The sequence below is a fragment of the Hippoglossus stenolepis genome, chromosome 10, assembly GCF_022539355.2.
Source record: "Hippoglossus stenolepis isolate QCI-W04-F060 chromosome 10, HSTE1.2, whole genome shotgun sequence".
Taxonomy (NCBI): domain Eukaryota; kingdom Metazoa; phylum Chordata; class Actinopteri; order Pleuronectiformes; family Pleuronectidae; genus Hippoglossus; species Hippoglossus stenolepis.
Genome location: NC_061492.1, coordinates 15,334,463 through 15,354,431, shown reverse-complemented (window position 1 = coordinate 15,354,431; position 19,969 = coordinate 15,334,463). Strand labels below are relative to the sequence as shown.

The 19,969-nt window shown below is 43.8% G+C and overlaps 2 protein-coding genes across 3 annotated transcripts; both read right to left on the bottom strand.

Moving 5' to 3' along the window:
- Window positions 1–12,611: 12,611 nt before the first annotated feature.
- LOC118116895 (cytochrome P450 1B1) lies at window positions 12,612–15,293 on the bottom strand. Of its 2 annotated transcripts, XR_004697706.2 has the most exons (3): window positions 15,139–15,293; window positions 13,370–15,021; window positions 12,612–12,944 (listed from the first exon to the last, which is right to left on the bottom strand). XR_004697706.2 is itself a non-coding variant. In XM_035168863.2 (2 exons), the coding sequence occupies exon 2, from the start codon at window positions 14,990–14,992 to the stop codon at window positions 13,427–13,429; it is 1,566 nt and encodes a 521-aa protein (XP_035024754.2). In that variant the 5' UTR covers window positions 14,993–15,018; window positions 15,139–15,293; the 3' UTR covers window positions 12,612–13,426. The 2 variants fall into 2 exon arrangements, 1 of the variants encoding a protein (XP_035024754.2); XM_035168863.2 differs by having other exon boundaries at window positions 12,612–15,018.
- A 1,090-nt stretch (window positions 15,294–16,383) lies between these two features.
- Window positions 16,384–19,419, bottom strand: LOC118116993 (cytochrome P450 1B1). The gene has a single exon (XM_035169003.2). It carries the CDS (start codon window positions 19,145–19,147, stop codon window positions 17,570–17,572), a length of 1,578 nt encoding a protein of 525 aa, XP_035024894.1. The 5' UTR covers window positions 19,148–19,419; the 3' UTR covers window positions 16,384–17,569.
- Between the last annotated feature and the right edge of the window lie 550 nt (window positions 19,420–19,969).

Below are 19,969 nucleotides of genomic sequence, written 5' to 3'. Positions count from 1 at the left end.
CTAAAGGAACAAAAACGATACATTAAAGCTAAGGGGAAGCGTAGAGATGGGTGACAATTATCTGTGTGAGTGATCCCTTACGGATTACAATCCTTGGACCCTTTGTTGATGTAAAACTATTCAGTTGTACAGCTTTAATAATTTGTTTGCCAGGCAACTCCATCCTCAGGTTGAGAAAAGAAGACTAAGTTATTTGGGGGAAATAGATCCCTGACTTTCTCCTGTCATGTGTTGCTGAGTTTTGATAAAACCCGTCTTGGCTGTACTCTAACACACCGCAGTGCATTTACCCAAGTCAATCATTTCACTTGATGGAATTGGATATGACTGAACTGCAGTAATAAAGTACACTTTTCTCCTGCAAAAATCTCTTGACGACCTTGTATTTCTCACTCAAAAGCCTATATGCTACATCAGGATCAGTACTACCTTTTACGACTCAACATAAATCAGCCCGTGATGTACTGCACGTTAAACTCTTCCCTCGCTGTATGTTATGAAATGAGGAGTAGGTGTGATGTCAGATCCAGGCCAAAGCAAATGAGTACCATGGGATGTGACTGAAGGAATCCAGTTTTTATGTTGTGGAGTGAAGCTGCCAGGAGTGTTTTCTCAGCTGGTCCAGTCAGGAGGATGCAGGCGGCCGTGCTTTTTGCACTCCAGTGTCCACATGTTCACACTGGCCCTGAAAATACAGATGTATCCATTACGTCAGCGGACGTTCACACTTCAATACGTTCAAGTTGGTCTGCCCCACAATTGCTGACCTTTAAGTACAAAGACAGATGTCAGACACCGCAATACGCCAATTTGGTTTATAGATTGTCCGTGCTGCATGGATGTTGTCAAATATATAAGTGCCTTTTGACCTTTTATTAGAAACGTACTCGCTGGATGTAAAAGTCTGTAACATTTGCAGACATTAAACGACTAATTATAGGTCAGAGCTGGTCGTTAAGATCATTTAAAGGCAAAAAGATTCAGTCGCATGACATCCGGATTTCTCCACTTGCTGTAGGCTAAAATGACGTTGTGTTGTTTTTCTTCTTTTTAAATTTGTGTGATGATCAAAGAAAAAATAAAATAAGCACAAGATTCAATCACACTTCTGTAAGAGATAAGATAAGATAAAACTGTCCACACACCAAGGAAATTCACCTAACCCTAACCCACCATTCAGTCAGATGAAATTACTAACTCCAAATGTGGAACTCTGATTAATAATCTAATCAATAACTATAACCAAAATTGCCATATCAGTAGTTAGCTAAGTTGAAAAAATGTACGTCTGTATGTCTGTGTGTGTGTGTGTGTGTGTGTGTGTGTGTGTGTGTGTGTGTGTGTGTGTGTGTGTGTGTGTGTGTGTGTGTTCTCATTTTTGTTACCTGTTTCAGACCTATCACAGTATAAACACTGACCTTGTCAGGACCAGTAGACCTCATGGGGACCAAAGCGTAATGAGGCATTTCTGAGGTCCTGGGTAAGGTTAGGAGTTAGCTTTTGTTTAGGCTGTTCAAAGAAGTCAATGCAAAGTCCTAATAAGGATAGCTGCTTAAACCTGTGTGGCTGTGTGTGTGTGTCCATCTCTTCATCCTCATGCCAATATTCGTTTTTGTTCTTCCCATATTTTTGCACGGTGCTAAAGATACTTGGCCGGACTTTTTAATGTGCAATCTTGAACTGTTTCTGTCTGTTTTTTTAAACGTGGCCAAGTCCCGATGCTCTGTAGCCCATGTAATTCCCAATCTCCGACATATAACAACAACAAACGTAACAAGTGGTCTGCTCCAGTGTGTACATAGCAACCTATTTCAAAGAACACACGTTGCCACTCAACCTGGATCTACATGGATTTTCTTTGGGCAAAGTATATTTTTCTCAGAACCAGAGGGGAAAAAGGGGGCAAAGTCGAGTGTAGCTGTTGGCTGCTGTTTATGGCAGCTCTCTGACCACTGTGATGTGGGGAGACGTGTTGTATTGTTGAGACAAGGATGTGGGGGTGGGAGAGAGAAAGAGAGAGAGAGCAGAATGTCTTATTTTTGCTGGCAGAGGAAAGAAGTGCTACCTTGGAGGCGGTTCTCTGCAGAGGCCCATACATCTTAGTTCCTGGCAGCCAAGCCGTTGGGGGAGGAGTAAAAAGGAAGAGAGAATGGTGGCTGTCGGAGGGGAGGGGGGTATGATGAGGGGGCCAATGCTGCTGGGGAGTCAGCCAAAGTCCAGGACTTGCTTAATGGGTTCTCCTCTGCTATGTGATCCTAGTTTGGAGAATTGGAGCAGACACCCCGACTCCTGACTCCCCTGATCTGCCTACTGCCTACTGGAGCTTGGCTTGTGCATGATGGTGGGTTTTAGTGGGGCGGGACGAGGAGGTTGTGGATGCTCCTCTCATTGCTGGTGTCTCCTCATCCCAGGAAAGGCACCGGCTGACAAAACCAAAGCCACCTGTGTGCGTGCGCAGCAATCTGAGTCATACCAGAGCTCCCTCTTCCTCTGAGTCATCAAATGGCACTTGACTGATTTCAGCGATGCACCTCCCAAATGGAAACTGCACTTGCAACTTGATGAGAGCATATTTCCTCTTCAAGTGCAGATAGACATTTACTAAAGCACACCCTGTTTTCTTGGGAAGGGATATACAATTATAGACTGTATCTCAAGATGGCCAACATGACGGCTCCCCAAAAGTGAATCCAAAGCCTCTCAATTTCCCCCTGGTGGCTCGCTATAGTATAGACCATAAATTCAGAATCCTAAATATTACTGGATGGGACATGAAAGTACACATCAAAGACATTTTCCCCACAGATAGTTGCTGTAATTTTACATAGTTCATATCCCACTGTGTCTGAGTGTCGGTTTCTGATAAGTTTGGTTTTAATTAGTTATTTGATGACTTGATGGCTGAGACTGACTTGTGATTGGTCGGGCACGTATCCATGTGACTTCACTACTGCGGCTCCATCTCCGATCACTGCTGCAAAAACTCAGCCGCATTCACTAACCCCTACCTTACTGTATAGCTCATTGTGAAAAGAGAAAAAGGATTTCGGACACTACTCAGCGCATTTTCTCCGCGCAGGTAATGATATAATTGTCGCAGGATTACAACCAAAATATATTTAACATGTTTATTTTACATTTAGTATCAATACCTTTATGTAATAACATGTTGAATGACAATCTTTAAATGTAGAAACAAACGTGTTTGTCTCAGTTTGTGCTGTGATGCTCTGCTCGTCTTTACATTTGTTCGACACGTCAGGCTGTTCTCTCTGTGCCCTCTCTCCTCTCGTAGCTCCACCGCGTGCGCAACGCATGATGTTAGATATTGCTCACTCATATATAGTGGACTATTTAGTGATTAGGATACAGGATACATTTAGGATACAGCCTCTGGCTCCAAATGCACAAGATGGCGGCATTTGTATCTGGGATATTTGGGCTTCATTTCTGGATAGTGGGAGGAAGTGTCCAAGTTCACAACCACGATGTTGATTGAACATTTAGAAGCAAGCCCTTGACAAAATAGTTTCGACCATATATTTCTGATCAATTATTTCCACTCTCTGACTCCTGTCTAAACGTTCTGACGTTTCTCACTGTCTCCAGATACTTAACTTTATTTAAGCAAAAACGGTTCCTTCTCTACTTCATACTCTGCATCCATGCACAAGAGTAATGAGAGGAAAGCGAAACGTTATTGTGATTCCCAATCAAGTCATTTATCTTCATTTAAGGACGTCAGGATCAAATATTTTTCTAAGTGATCTTACTGGGTATGGGTTTGGACACAATGCGTATAATTTGCACGAATGTGTAATTGTATTTGAAAGCTGAGCTGCGGCCGCCATGTGAAACGTCCCACAGCCGGCACGGTGGTTCAGACTGAGGTAGCTCACTGTAGATGTGTTAACTCCTTCTTTGCCTAAACTGAATTATGAAATCGCCTAGTGCCAGTGTACTCACGCAGGATAGTTCAGTGATTCAAGCTTTTTGAGCTCATAATTATGTTTTATTGTAAACATGAAAGTATTCCAAAAACATTTTACTACCCACCATCTTTTAATAGCCTGGCTTAGGATTGTTATTGGAGTAAACAGGCTCAAACTATTTCCAAGTATGGCAGGCAGAGGGGAGAGCTGCGTGCTCATAGCTGAATGCACCTGAATATCTCCTCTGCACTCTGTTAGGGTCTGGCACAAGCCCTGCTGTCTTACATAATGCCATGATCCCACACCAAAGATTTAATGCTGTAACACGTATTAGTTATCACCAGTCACATTGCATGGCCTCACACTCCAGTAAACTTGACAGTTTTCTCCCAGTATCAAGTCAAGCGAGTCAGAGGTGATGCACTGGTATGCAGAAAACCCCCATTTTAACAAATCTAAAATACTGCTTACCCATGACTTTGACACCTCAGATTAATTTCTCTCTGGAATACTAAAGTTGATTTGGTGCCGCTGCATAAACAGTCAGAACATGCCCGGCTTCTGTGTCCTCTCACTTTTTCCCTCAGTGGGACGCAGCTCGGCACCTCGCGCTGGGAGGAGGAGGAGGAGGAGGAGGAGGAGGAAGGAGGAGGAAGAGAGGAACCAGCGGCCAACTGCTCTAATGCTGGCAGGCTGAGTAAACGGTGTCTCCGGAACCTTGTTTTAGCCCCAGCATTTCCATAAGCACCCTTCATCCCCGCTGTATTATTCTTTATGATCTGCACCTCCGCTCCGGCTCAAGCCGTCTTCCGGGACCTCTGGTTCTGTCCTCAGCGGCCCCCCTGCCCCCCACTCTCAGATGCCTCTTTACTGCATGGATTCGTCCTCACAAAGAGTCCAGCTGACACTGTGATGAAAACTCAAGACACAAACGCCCACACGTTGGACATCCTGCACACATCTGATTTCTAGGAAAGATGGTATTTCTATCTAAATTAATATTAGTGCGTGTCTCGGAGAAACAGGCTGCGGATGTCCGATTAAATTATTGGACTCTGTTGGGCCCTGATCAAAATGTCATGCTTCGTTTCCAGTGTTAGTTATTGCAGGGTCAAACGTTTGTGTAATCTCTGGCACATCGACACCGATGTCTCACGTGACATTTGGCGAGAGCTGGCAGGTCACTAACGTATTGCAGGACTAACATAATGAGACAAACAACCAGTCATGCTTACTATGGTCAATTTAGAGTCGAGTATAAGATGCATGACACGAAGAACATGGGAGAACATGAACACCCCACACAGAAAGAACCAGGTTTTGAACCAGGAACCTTCTTCCTGCAGGGCAACGCTGCCACCCACAGCTCCGAGAAACAGAGAAACAGTCAGCGAGACATTGACCTCTGTAGGTGCATGTGAGCTGCTCGTGTCCCCGTGCCCTGTGTGCTGTCATGAAGCTAATGAGTGCTGAATAAAGCATAGGGCGCACAGTGTCTTCGCCTGTCTATGTATATACAGTATGTGTGTCCATGTGAGAGCAATTAAACTAGCGTCAGCTGCATCATCTATTTGTGATGATGATGTGAACCAAAAAGTACCAGAGTTCTGAGAATATTCACCACAAATGAACATCCCTATAAAATCTAAATACATTTTCTATTTTTATGGTGAACATGAATGACTTCAAAACAAGCCCAACACGTAGACTGTACGTGCAGTTCTTGCACTACCGTAATATAACATCTCCCACTGTCAACAAACACGAGCTCCAAGTGCGGACAGTTCCAAGTGTTAGAGTGAGGTATTTTCAGTAGAGAGAGTCTAAACCCTTCTTCTCCCAGTGAGTGGGGAAATTCTGACAGGCAATCAGGGCCCACTACAAAAGGGGAATGCAAAAACAACTGAAAACGAATCCCCGCGAACGCAAATAGCTTATTGCTAAATTGTTTTGGTCTGGGGTAAAGTGTTGCCAAGAAGAGGGCTTGAAGTGGAATGGCGTGAAAGCGAGGGATGGAAGGAGGAGAAGGGTTCTGCTACAGCGGAGAGCTGAATTATGGGTAGCTTTTTTGACACGGGAGCTTGTGACTATTGTTTTTCGTTTCTTGGAGATGGTTACAAGATATTACATACCTCAGTTTATCGACTGGAATTTCATATATAGACTCTATAGAATTGCAGCAAGCTATTACAGGATACAGGGTCATGACCTAATTTCTCTGTTATATATCTGAGACAGTGGATATCAGAGACCACATCTCGATTGACCTTGGTGTCTCTGGTGATAATATGTTGCTCTCTCATTCTCAAGATTAGACAATATTATATATTCACTGTGGATTCAGATGATTACTCTGCCACTGCTTTAGACCATAGACACAGACTGTTCAGACTGAGAGTAACTGGTTATTGTCCATTATATAATATATAGCCAAAAATATACTTTTACACATTATTCTAACTGACTTTTATTCTTCTATGTTTGGGCTATAGTTTGAATTCTGCCCCATAGTTCATATTAAGGGAAATATGAATGCTATGGAGCATATAATGTTGGTTTAGAGGGGAAAAAAGCCTCCAACTTGGCACCAGTTTGGTAAAGACCTTTTCCCTGTTTCAGTGTGACAGAGGTCCTGTGAACGTGAACTTAACCCCTTTGGAATATAGTGGAACACCAACTAAAGGTCAGTCCCAAATGCTCTTGGAGAAAGTTTCCACAGACGTGTTCCAGAATCTTGTAGAAAGAGAGGAGGCTTTGGGATGAGATGTGCCATCACGTATGAGTCCATAAGCTTTTGCTCATAAAATGTAAGTGTAACATATCCATTTAAGTGGATTTCTAAACTTTCTTGAAAAAAAAATGTGGTTAGCACCAACAACAAGGGCATTGATGGTTCGAATTCCAACTTATAGTTTGCATGTTCTCCTCGTGTCTGTGTGGGTCTCTCCGTGGGGTTAGATATAATGGAGACTCTAAACTGTGTGAATGTTAGTGTGAATGCTTGTTTGTCTCATTATGTTGGTCCTGGGATACACTGGAGACATGTCCAGGCTAAAACCCCCAGGCATTCTAAGAGGGAAATTTCCACACTGTAATTTTAGAAATTATTTAATTGTAATTTAATCTCTCCTGGTTTATTTGTTGATTTTAGCGGTACACTATTTTGTCTGTCAGGTTTAATTTAGAATACACAACGTCCATGTTCGATTTTCTTCTGAAGTCACGTTTAACCACACAGGTTTTCCACACCAATTCAAAAGGTGGGGGTAATGCACCTAAAGATTCTTTAACACCCACCAATAAAAACTGAAGAAGAATCACGCGAGATTTCAAGTGTCAGCAATCACCTCTGTGAAATCGTAAAATCGGATTACAGTTAAAAATCCTCTCGTGTGTACCAGGCTTAAGTACAGTGAATGTGTTTATTAATTTAATGATTGTTATTATTTTTCTCTCCATGTTCTGTACAAATACATATCTTGCAAATCTTCCCCTGTCCCTCCATGTGATATGTGGGATATCACAACATTGAGCTCTTCCAACATTCTCATATTACGTGAACAAATACAGGATAATGCAATAAGCTGATTTATTTCCTCTCCTTTAAAATACAAATCGAATCCATCCTCTTCTCATTCCTTCTCTACGCTCCTCCGTGAGAGGTCCCAGTCTGAGTTGCACAACAACAGTGGTGCCAGTGTTTCATTATCATCTGAGCGGACAGCACTATCTTGGACACTGCACAAGATTGATGGCCTTGTGAAGGTGCTGGACCTACGGGGAAGTCCCAGATACTTTCTCTGAAGCTCCACCAGAGCTGATTTATCATGAGATGAATGAGATCATGGGTTATATGTAGGAGACACGCTGCGGTAATCTAATTTGCTCTCTAGGTTTGGCAAGCAAAGAGGGAGTTATGTGTCTGCTGTTCTTGACAGATAGTGAGGAAGTACAGATGTTTACACACTGAAGAATGTGAACGTCACCTCAGGAGCAGTGGTTGAATGGAACAAAGTACATTTACTCCATTACAGTACTCAATGGATTTTCTTTAGCGTACTTTTCATATTTCCTCTATTACATATGCCAGCAAATATCAGTACTTTCAATAGAGAGAGGGGGATTTGTTCCACTGATCCAATCAGAGCAGGTAATATTAGGGTTCAGCCATACCACTACATTTTCATTATCAGCACATTGTGAGCGAAAAGTGGTTGTGGGTGTCTGCGTCATCGATTCCAAACATTTTCGATTCTGCCCGTCCCGGACTAAAACACCCTGCAGTTTTCTAACTAAAACACGGCCAGCAGCGATTCCAAACTTCTCCATTTAGCGTATCTGTATAAATGCATCCTTGGAATCTGCCTCCTCATCCACAGCAGCAGCAGCACTCACTGGTGGAGAAATATCTGAAAAGGCCACCTCTGAGCCACAGACTTGAGTCAGTTTTTGCCTATTTATTTGTACTTTTACGTAAATGTTGGAGTACTTCCTCCATCACTAGGAGAAGGTGGAAAACCCGGCACAGTCTCAGCCTCAGCCTGTCTCAGTGATGGCAGATGGTCACATGGGGAGAGACGGTGCATGCTCCTCCACCTTCCTCTCGTTTCACTAAACGCCACCGGCATCACGTCATTTAACATAAATCACAGGAAACACTGCTGCACAGTTTCCATATCAAACAAAATCAGCCGCTTGAACTCGACTGTGACCGGCCGTGATGTGAACTCCCGTCCATGCGCAGGAACCACACGCTCGCTGTGTTCTCACACTGACCAACACGGATCGCCTCCTCCTGCACCTCATGAAAATAACTGTTTGTTATATGGAAAGAAAATGTGGCGAATGGAAATGAATGGTGTAATTTTATAGCAAAGGTCCCTCTTCTGCCATCGCTCCAAAACACAAACCCAGCTCGGACACAGCAACAAGCGCTGGCCGTCCCACCCTGAAATAATGAGTTGGGTCATTGTTTATTGAAAAGGGCCACTTCACGTGTCCTTGGGACGAGGTTGTATTTCCAGAACATGAAGTGAAGGTCACTAATTGCAGGTCTTGACCGTATGTTAGTAATGCGTCAAAAGACAGAGTCTGATGCAGGACGCTGAGCTTCAAGGTGGCACGACTTTGATTATAATGTCAAGTGGAACATTATTGTAAGTCCTGTTCAGTGTACGTTCATGACATAATTCCACAGGGGCGTTGAAGAGAGAGGAAACATTTTTCGAACTCACAAGTGGAACATCAAACAAACTCTGGAATATATTACGACGATTCACAACGCGCATCACAGCTCTTTCCAGTTTGTTTGGACACATTTAGGCCTGATGCAGGACAGCGGTCTTTTAATACTCAGAGCATCATGTTGAAAAAGTGATCAGGATTATTGAAGTGTCAACTCTCATTTCCTTTCCCTCTTATTATCCAGTGTTCATCCATCATCTATACAGCTTATCCTTTATAGGGTCCAAGAGGAGCTGGAGCCAATCCCAGCTGACATTGGGTGACAGGTGGGCTACACCCTGGACATATCACGCCAGCATATCACGGGGCCAACATACAGAGATAAACAACCATTCACTCTAGTCTCCATTCAACCTAAACTCAATCTTCATGTCTTTGGACTGTGGGAGGAAGCGGGAGAACACAGAAAAGGCCACGGAATTCTTCTCCTGTCTACATTCTGAAGTGTCCTTGAGCAAGATACTGAACCCCAAACTGCCCCTGACAGCCATACAGGTGTGTACTAGAAAATACACAGCGTATAGAAGTTCTGTAGGAATGGATAAATGTGGTTGATAAGACTGGAAAAGCACTATATAAATACAGTCCATTTACCATGTGAATATAAAGAGGTGAGTGTGTGTGTACCTCTGTGTGCTCATAGTTGTTTGACTTGTTTTAAATGTCACCTTTGTTCTGTGGGAAAAAGTTGATTCATACTTATTTTGCATGAGCCTCTTTTTTTCCCCCTGAATTTGTTCTTGATAATCAAAGAAAAATGCTTTTCTCCCTGTTTCATTTTTTCCCCTGTAATACAATGATTAATGATTCACTGTGGTGTCTGGTGCTTTTCTTGTTTAAGATTGAAGAGCGTGCAAAATTACAATCACATTGTTTGTCTGCAACATTTAGGATTTGGAGTGTAGCTGTGGTCAGTGTGTTGGTCTATGGGGGGGGCGTTGTCGGAAAGATTGGCTGACTGAGCACACACGGCTGTTCCCAGACACAATGTGACGCTGTGTTTTCAGCAGATGACGGCAGCGGACACGGGGAAGAGGTTTTGTGGACAATTTGCCTGCGTTTGTCTACTTTTAAGTGATTCTACCTCACTGTGCATCGCCTATAACAGTGAGTGCAGTTCGCATGTCAAAGCTCCAGCGGGGCGGTTTGGTATCTGGTGGTGAGAACATTGTGGGAGGTCACTCTGACCATGTGCAGAATGTGAACGACCTCAGAGAAACCGTCAGCCTCCACAGTTCAGCAGGTCTGCAGAGGGGATGCGGAGCCGGTGACTCAGGGTGAAAGGAAGTTTTTCAGCTGGACACATTTCATGGATGTTTCGGGAAGCAGCGATGCAAACGGGGGAGTTCAGGTGGCCTGTTCCTCCCCCGCCTGTGGTGTCAGAGCAAAGAGAGAGAGTTCGGGAGAGAGAGAGTATGTGAACAGGACAGAATGTCTCCAGCCGCCTCTGTATTAACTCCAGGGAAAACTTCAGTTTCCATCCACACTCCTGCTCCTGCAGGGAGACTCACGTCCACTCACTGAGGCAACTCATGGGAGAAGACAGTGGACATAAAAATAAGACGGGGGGATGAAAATGATGAGCTGCTAACCCTCAGTTAAACTAACATTTATGGAGCATACTTATAGCAGGATAAATGTTGAGCAACGAGTGGTTTGGGTTTTCCCAAAATAGAAAAAAGTTATTTGGCAGGAAGAATTTCAGGAGGTTTGTTGACTGCACTTGTTGGAATAGATGCCAATCACATGACGTGACAGCAAATATTTTGTACAAGGGATAGAAAATAAGGGAGAGTCATTATTATAGAGACATTAGTGCAAACGCAGGAGGGTCACGTCAGGTTGAAACGACGCAGCATTTGAAAAGATGAATAATAATCATCGCTCAAAGACTCAAATTAAGTAAGTACATAGGTAAATATAAAAAATGTAAAATGCAGTAATATAGTAGTCACAAGGACTATTTTATCTGACACTACTACTTCTTAATTTTTATAGATGCTATACTGATGCATCAGTGCATATTGGCTGTTGTCGATTTAACTGTTTTATATATCATTAGGCTGCTGAGTCCAGTGGTTCCCTATGTCGGGGTCACATGATGAATATTGGTGTAGAAAAGAAGAAACTTCACACGTTAAATTCCACTCTTTTTAACAACTTTTTTTTGTAAAATACTGCACAATTTGTCCTCCTCAAACTGTAATAAATGAAACAAGATGGCGACATCTGAAATGTGTTGAAGGACCCAGCCAGACGCTGCCTTTTTGTATTGAGACACAGGCCAAATAGTTTCGAGACAAATTATTTGATCTTTAACAAGAATGGCAAAAATGGCTCAGTAGAGTGCCCCTTATGAAACCACTTTTAAATGTACTAGATCTGCATTTTTAATGGATTTGCATCAAATTGCACACACTCATAAATATCAGTCCCCTAAACATGCCTGATTTTTTTCATCAAGATCCATTCTCTTCTTATTCTCTGAGAAATCAAGGAAAATGTTTAAAAAACGCATTTCACAATGTTAAAGGAAGTGAAAAAAAACAAACAACATTTAATGGGTTCTTCCCCGACCTGACGTCCTTCCACCAGGTTCTGTTGAAATCTGTCCAGTAGTTTTTGCATAATTGTTCTTACAAACAAACAAACAAACCAATGGGAAGGGATGAAAGCATAAGCTACTTGGCAGAGGTAACAAAGTTCTCATTTATCTTTATAGAACCTTAACCTGAAATGTAACTTGTACAAAAATCCACTTAGGTACAGCACTCAAGTAAATGCTCTTATTTACATTCCACTTCTCCTACAGGGCCAAACAACATGTGCCAAACCCAATCTGCAACAAAAACAGTGGCAGAAGAAACCAAATGAAACCACTCAAGGGATGTGATACTCACGTAAAGTGCAAAGTGGGCTGACAAGCGTAGATTATTCAAATGTAGCCTGACTTGACTCACCCCAGCCCACCTCCCTCCCCTGTAAATAGTGTCTGATAGGGTGACCCCCCCTGCCCAAAGTTAAAGTGCTAAGTATTAAAGAAGTGCTATTCACTCTTAGCCTTTTGAAATTCACACCTTTTATTAGACATGACATCAGTTTAGGAGATGCAGGGCTGCTCACTGAGTGTGTGAATCTGAACGATGTCTGTGTTCAGGACAAAAAAAATGACACAGCAGTCAAGAGTACAGCGCGGCCCGTGTTAAATATTGATGAGTGCAGCTCGCGGCTGCTTAACGCTGCCTGTGCTGATGCACCGAGTCACAGGCTGCTTGTAAGGCGGGGGGGAACAGGGGCATGCCGGGCCTGTAACCCACATTAAAGTTTAACGACAACACCGAGACCAGACATCATGATCTATTATTATCTCTTTGACCTCTCTCGCCTTTGTGATTCTCTTCGGCTGATACACACATCCCACAGATTCAGGTAGGAATCAGTACAAAATTGTTTATTGGAACGTTCATTGTACAAGCTTTTAGTCACGACAGAGTACAGACTGTATCACACAGGGTCATTATGAAACATTGTTTAGCTTCTATAACCATACAGCGTATTGCACAGTGTTATGTGAGCTAAGGCAGTTTGATTAGTGGCTTTTACACACGTTGTTGGATATAGCAGTATTTTGCAGGATTTCAGAGCACATGAATGTAATGACATGCACATTGTATGTGTGTTGAGCTGAAAGATATAATAAAGTCCAGTACATATGAGTGTTTAGGTGGATAGACCACACAGCTGCTCCATCATTTCTCCCCATCAGCACTGAAAAAGACATTTAGTCATCACCAGCCAGTTTATATTACATTCCACTAAATAGCCTCATATAAATAACAATACATTGTTAGAGTTTATTATGAATTGTGGTTATGGTCGACCACATCGAAGCTTTCACGTCATTTTTTTCTGTCACTTACATGACACAGTATATTTTCAGGTTTTCTCATTCGCTTAGACTCCCAGTTTTTGAGGAGTGAAATCTTCTTTGAGCTGAGAAATAACTTTTATTCTTACTAAGGATGCATAGTTTTAATACATTAACCAATGCTTTGTTTCCCAATGAAATAACTTTCACAAATGTCAGCAGAAGTAACAAGCTTATCGTTTGCATTTTTTGGGGGGGTTAATCAAAAGCTATAAAAAAAATCCTCTGTCATACAAGGCATACATATTTATTCCAGAAGACTTACCTCACACTGCTTTTCTTAAATCGCAGAAACCACAGTCACACAGCTTTTTATTGGCCTTTAAGTGGTTCTTCCCCTGAGTTTGGCAGCGATCTTGTAATCTAAAGGCTTCAGTGTTAAACCATACGAGCAATTTAAAGACAGGTCCTCGTCGGGGCATTTCTCAAAGCTGCACTGGTGGAGCAGAATCGCGAAGAACAAAAAAATCTCGACTTTGGCAATCTGGTCCCCGATGCACCTTCTCTTCCCTGCTGAGAAGATCATAACATTGTTTGTGAGGTCCTTGTCCAGGGAGCCACTTTCATCCAGGAAGCGCGAGGGGTCAAAGTCTTGTGGGTCCTTCCAATTTAGGGGGTCGTGATTGACGGACCACTGATTGACGAAGACCACCGTGTCCTTGGGGATGTGAAGGCCCTCAACGGTGACGTCTGAGGTCGTGGAGTGGGGGATGGTGACTGGGACGAAGCTGGTGTAGCGCATAGTCTCATAGATGAAGGCGTCCACGTACGTGAGGCTGCTCCTGTCCTCGATCGATGGCAGTCTGTCCGGGCCCACCACTTTGTCTATGAGCTCATGGAGTTTGGTTTGGATTTCAGGGTGTTTAGCCAGAAGAAGGACGATCCAGTGAAGAGCCGTGGAGACAGTGTCCAGGCCTGCTCCAATCAGATCGGACACCGCCGCCTCAGCGTGACCTTTGGTGAGCCCATTATCACTGTCAGATTTGTCAATGATGCCGATAAACGCATCGCTCATGTCTCTCGTCACCTCTGGATCAAATGTCTCTCTGTGCTCCTTCACTTTGCTCTGGATAAACGTGAAGAACTCTTTGTTCAGGATTTTGAAGTTTTTAAAGACACTGCGGACTGGATTAGGGAAAGACTGAAGCCATGGCATCACATCTACAAGGCTGCCGGCCCCAACCGTCCGTCCGAACTGATCTACCTGCTCTATCAAGGCTCTAAACTCAACGTCATCGTGTCCGTATCGTTTTCCAAAGCACAAAGCACAAATCACATTAGCTGAAGCTACTGTCAGCTCATGAGCAGGGTTGAAATACTGGCCCTGAGCACTGAGTTTAAGGAAAATCTCAACTAGCTCTGTGGCCTCTGCCACAATTTGCTGCTCAAAGGCTTTCTTGGTCTGGCTGTTGGCGGATGAGAACGCTCTAATTGTTGATTGAGCAATTTTCCTATGCATCTTCCACTGTTTGCTGTAATTGGTGAAAGTTATACTTTTCCCCCCTGAGACAGACTGAAATGAGACAAAGTTGGGTCTGCCTGCGAACTCTGTGCTGTGCTCTATCAGAGCCTGACGGATCGCCCTGTCTCCATTTAGAACCACAATGTCGCTGCAGCCGAGTCGTATCTGGTACACGTTGCCGTACTTTTTGGCCAGCCTGGTGAAGGTGATGTGCGGCATCTGGCCCAGCTGCATGGCGTTGCCCACCACGGGCCAGGCGAAAGGTCCCGGCAGTCGTCTCTTGAGCCTGAGGTTCCTGACCCACAGACAGGCTTCCAGACAGAAGAGGAAAACGAAGGAGGCGACCAGAGCCGGCTGGACCTGTCCACTCCATTCCCTGATGAGGCTGCTGCCCTTCACACCAAACTCAGAGTCCACTTGAGCCATTGTGCTGTGCTGTAGTTTGTCATCCACTGCTTCAAATAAAGGGAAAATGTCACTTCAAATGCGAAACAATTCAAAGAAACAGTTCAAAATTGATTAAAATACAAATCTTTACATCTTTACTTTTCAGATGGATAAAATAGCCCTACCAAATGAAAGGGGCTCCAAGCAGCGCTCACATGCTGTCTCACTCCCCCTCCTCCACAGAAGCTGGGTTGAGAACGGCTCGATCAGCTCGGCTGGTTAGCAGTGGTGCAGCACGTCTTCAGATGACCACCTCAGAAGAATGCAGATTCAAGCCTTAACACTTCGCTTATATGTATCTCTATAGTGGGAGGGGTCAGCGACTCAGGTTTTTTATTATCTCTCCCCTCCCATTTTGACCACAGCCTGCAGACCTTAGTCCTACTCCTTCCCAGGCCTCCCTCCAGCACTGTCCCATCTAGGACGAGGAGGGGAGCAGCTACTTAATGAAACCTGTTGCCAGAAAAAATAAGGATTTATAGTTGTGTTGCCAAAGAACATGACAGAGACAGTTTTAAAGACTAACAACCCTACATGTCATGTGGGGCCTACATGTTTTTGTCACATAATAATAATAATAATAATAATAATAATAATAATAATAATAATAATAATAATAATAATAATAATAATAATAATAATAATACATGTGTAAAGGGGAACTTGTGTTGGAATGGATGGAATTTTAAAGTGGGAGCATAAAGTGTTAATAATGGACAATGAGCTGGAGTTGATTGTTTTTTCCTCTGGGTTTACATGTTTTTGCTCTTTGCTGTTTCCTATGGACTTTCCGTGACCATTTAAAACATGATTTGGTTTCTGTTATTTACAGCCAAGCTGTTAATTATAACCACACAGAGGAAACAGGGCTCTGGGATATCACCATGAAAGCTGTGCGTTTTAAGAGTCAAACACTGAACAGATACAAACAGCACGACTTATTCTGCTCCATACAAATACATTTGCCCTTTAACGATATTGTAGCTGTGAAGGTTGCGGCTGCATCAGAATGGTTTTTTAGGAGTCTTGCTGTAAATCTGCTTATTTGCTGGTGATTGTGCAACTAAAGGAAGAACTTTAAAAGGCATCCGATTTGGTTTTAGTGATATTTGGCCAAGTAGAGTCTTCTAGAAGTTTCTATTTTTGGAACAATGAGTAATGACAGACATTTAAACAATGGTTGGTTCCTAATGTCACAAAGCTGGCACATCTAGTATCTGGACGGTGCCAACAGGGGCGGAGAAAACTACTTTCATATCACAGCCAGAGACGTGATGTGCACATAGCTGAGCAGGCCTACGGGAATATTGTGATATTTTTTGTTCAGCTTCTTTCTTGAGGGTGAAAGGACAGTCAAATAATCACACTGATTGTTGACAATTCACTTTATTCATTTATTCAGATATAGCTTATTTTTGCCATCATATGAAGCCGACACACTGATAACAAAATATCCTCTGTGATGAACGCTTTAACATTCGAGGCCCCACTGAGTTCGACTTGTTGCCTTGACACGGACAGAAGGAACACTCCCACTCTTTCATTATAACACCATAGTTCCTGAATGCAGAAGCTTAAAGAGGGTGCGGTGAACGTCCGTGTTGCTTTGAAATAGTTGTTCTGTAAACAAACATGTTTTTGAGAATGCCTCGTGAGTGATTTTTTATTTATTTTTTTGCTGCTGCACATGTGTTTCGTTTGAACGGGTGAGACTTGGGTTTGGCACAGGAGGGGGGGCTGCAGTGCTTGTACAGTAAAACTGAAACCCTGAATACATACATGACAAGTGTGTGAAGTGTCTGCAGTCCACGGCAGTGTCTGCTCTTCATCCTCACGACAGTGTGGTTGCTTGCTTCCTTACTAATGAACGTCTTCCTCCTTCACAAAAATGCCACCCCCCCCACCCTCCAACGCCACTTTGATCACTCTTAGTTTAATGTGTTCATATGCTTTGAGTACAGTAGATAGTGAAATACATTACATTTCATTACATTTATTATCATACCTGAAATATGAAATTATGAAAAAACATGTTGTAACTGAGTTACATGGCATAGGTTAAATATCTTCTTACATATTACAATAGAGAACAATAAGTCATCAGGTGACTTGGTAACATTCACAAGCATTTTCATGTAGTTATATTAGTTTAAACTGACATTTATAGGACAGAGAGCTAATTCCAGCACACACCGTGCATTTACATATACAATAGTGGATGTAAAACAAGTACACAACTCAGAATGAAACAATTATGCACAAGATCTGATCAAGTATAGAATATTTTTGTGGAGCAGAGGTGTAATATTTGCACTGATTCCAACTGTCCACAAGCTTTCACCCTGCAGCTAATGACACATCTTTGAAATCCTACTCTCAGTCCGGCACCAACAACAAAACAAAAGCACACTGTGTTAAAATATCCATTAAATATTATTAAATATGTGAATCTTACAACAGGATTTAGTGCAGGTATACTGATACTCACTGTTACTGTAAAAGTCATTGGTGGAAAAGTGTTTGCTGGCCTTGAGTCACAATACAGGGACACGCTGTTCATGCTGGGGAAACTAAGCCGAGCAGCTTCCCCCTGAGCTTGGCGCTGACACAGAATCGGAGGGGCTTCAGCGTGAGCCCGTAGGAGCAGTCAAGAGAGAGGGGCTGAGAGGGGTCGCTCTCAAGGCTGCACTGGTGCAGCAGCACTGCTGTTAATAAAAACGCCTCCACCTTGGCGATCTGGTTGCCGATGCAGCGTCTTTTACCCGTTGAAAAGATCATCACGCCGTTTGTGATGTCTTTGTCGAGGGCCCCGTTTTCGTTAAGGAAACGCATGGGGTCAAAGATGTGCGGGTCCTTCCACTTCAGGGGGTCGTGGTTGACGGACCACTGATTGATGAATACAACCGTGTCTTTCGGGATGTGGAGACCTTCAATCGTGACGTCTGAGGTTGTGGAGTGTGGGATGGTGACGGGGACGAAGCTGGTGAAGCGCATGGTCTCATAGATGAAGGCGTCCAGGTATGCCAGGCTGCTCCTGTCCTCAATTGTTGGCAGTCTGTCTGGGCCCACCGCTTTGTCTATGAGCTCGTGGAGCTTGGTTTGCATATCTGGGTATTTGACGAGGAGCAGCACGATCCACTGCATGACAGTTGATGTTGTGTCTTGACCTGCTCCAATGATATCTGTTACTGTCGCTTCGACGAACTCTTTAGACAGTCCACTGTCTTTTCCATGCTCGATCACGTTGATGATGGCGTCACTCATGTCCCGGGTCACATCAGGGCTGAAGGACTCTCTGTGCTGCACCACTTTATCTTTCACAAAGGCGAAAAACTCCTCGTTGAGGTTTTTGAAGTTTTCATAGACGCTGCGGACCGGGTTAGGGAAGGACTGGAGCCAGGGCATGACATCGACCAGGCTTCCTGCCCCGACTGTCTCTCCAAACTTGTTAACGTTTTTCAACAGGGTCCTGAACTCTAAGTCATCATGTCCGTATCGCTTCCCAAAGCAGAGCGCGCACATGATATTGGCAGCAGATACTGTAAATTCATGAGCAGGGTCAAAATACTGTGCGTCAGTGCTGTGCCGCAAAAATACCTGCACCAGCTCCATGGCCTCAAATGTAATATGCTGTTCAAAAGCTTTCTTGGTCTGACTATTTGCAGAGGAAAAGGCTCTGAGGCTTGACTCGGCAATTTTCCTGTGTGCTTTCCACTGTTTGCTGTAAGTAGTGAATGTTACACTCCTGCCTCCAGAGACCATCTGGAAAGAGACAAAGTTGGGTCTGCCTGCGAACTCTGTGCTGTGCTCTATCAGAGCCTGACGGATCGCCCTGTCTCCATTTAGAACCACAATGTCGCTGCAGCCGAGTCGTATCTGATACACGTTGCCGTATTTTTTGGCCAGCCTGGCGAAGGTGATGTGCGGCATCTGGCCCAGCTGCATGGCGTTGCCCACCACGGGCCAGGCGAAGGGTCCCGGCAGTCGTCTCTTGTGCCTGAGGTTCCTGACCCACAGACAGGCTTCCAGACAGAAGAGGAAAACTAAGGAGGCGACCAGAGCCGGCTGGACCTGTCCACTCCATTCCCTAATGATGCTGCTGCCCTTCACACCAAACTCAGAGTCCAGAGCCATTCTGACACACACACTTGTTCCTCCAAAAAAAAAAAAAAACTTCTCAACAAAGTCTGCTCAGTGGTTGTATGCTTGGGAAAAAAAACGAATAAAGTTCTTGTACATCCATATGAGGTGAGAAAAAGATGTTTCAGGAGTGCAAGTCAAATACAGGTGAGGTCATAACAACAAAAAAACTCAAATGTCTGATAAATGAAGTGCGTCAGGGAGACGTTTTGTTGTCTTTAGTGAGCCTTTTCATGAAGATTTAAGGATTAAGTGCCTGCTCTTTGCTTCACTCCAGCGTCTTATATGTTTTGCAGTTGGTGGGCAGGGCTCGGGATAACTTTCATACTCCTCCCATTGTGGTAGCCCCGCAGACCCCATTATCTCTCCCTGCTGTCGGTGCGCTCTTGGAGGCGCGCACTTGCGAGCGGGGACACCGGGAGCGTGCAGCGTGGACAGCCGCCGTCCTCAGCAACTGGTGACCGCTTCAGTAGGGAAAACGTGTCGAGCCAATTTGTTCGTCTAATTGGAGAAGCTGGCGGAGGCTGCACGGTTCACTGTGCGTCCTCTCCTAACCTGATTGATTCTCTGGCTGCAGGAGACTCCGCGTGCGCACTTTGGCACAGTGGAAGTGTTTGGATACGGTTTGTCCAACTTCAGACTGAGTTTATACCTGCTTGTTCGAATTGTACGGGGTGTATATAAGCGTGTCTTTGTTGTCAGTTCATCGTGTTTTTATTTATGTGTAAATTGGACGGTATAGCGATGTGCGTAAAAGTTTGTTTGCGCACATCTGGTTACATGGATCATCTGTTAGGAAAGTTTGATTCCTCAGTG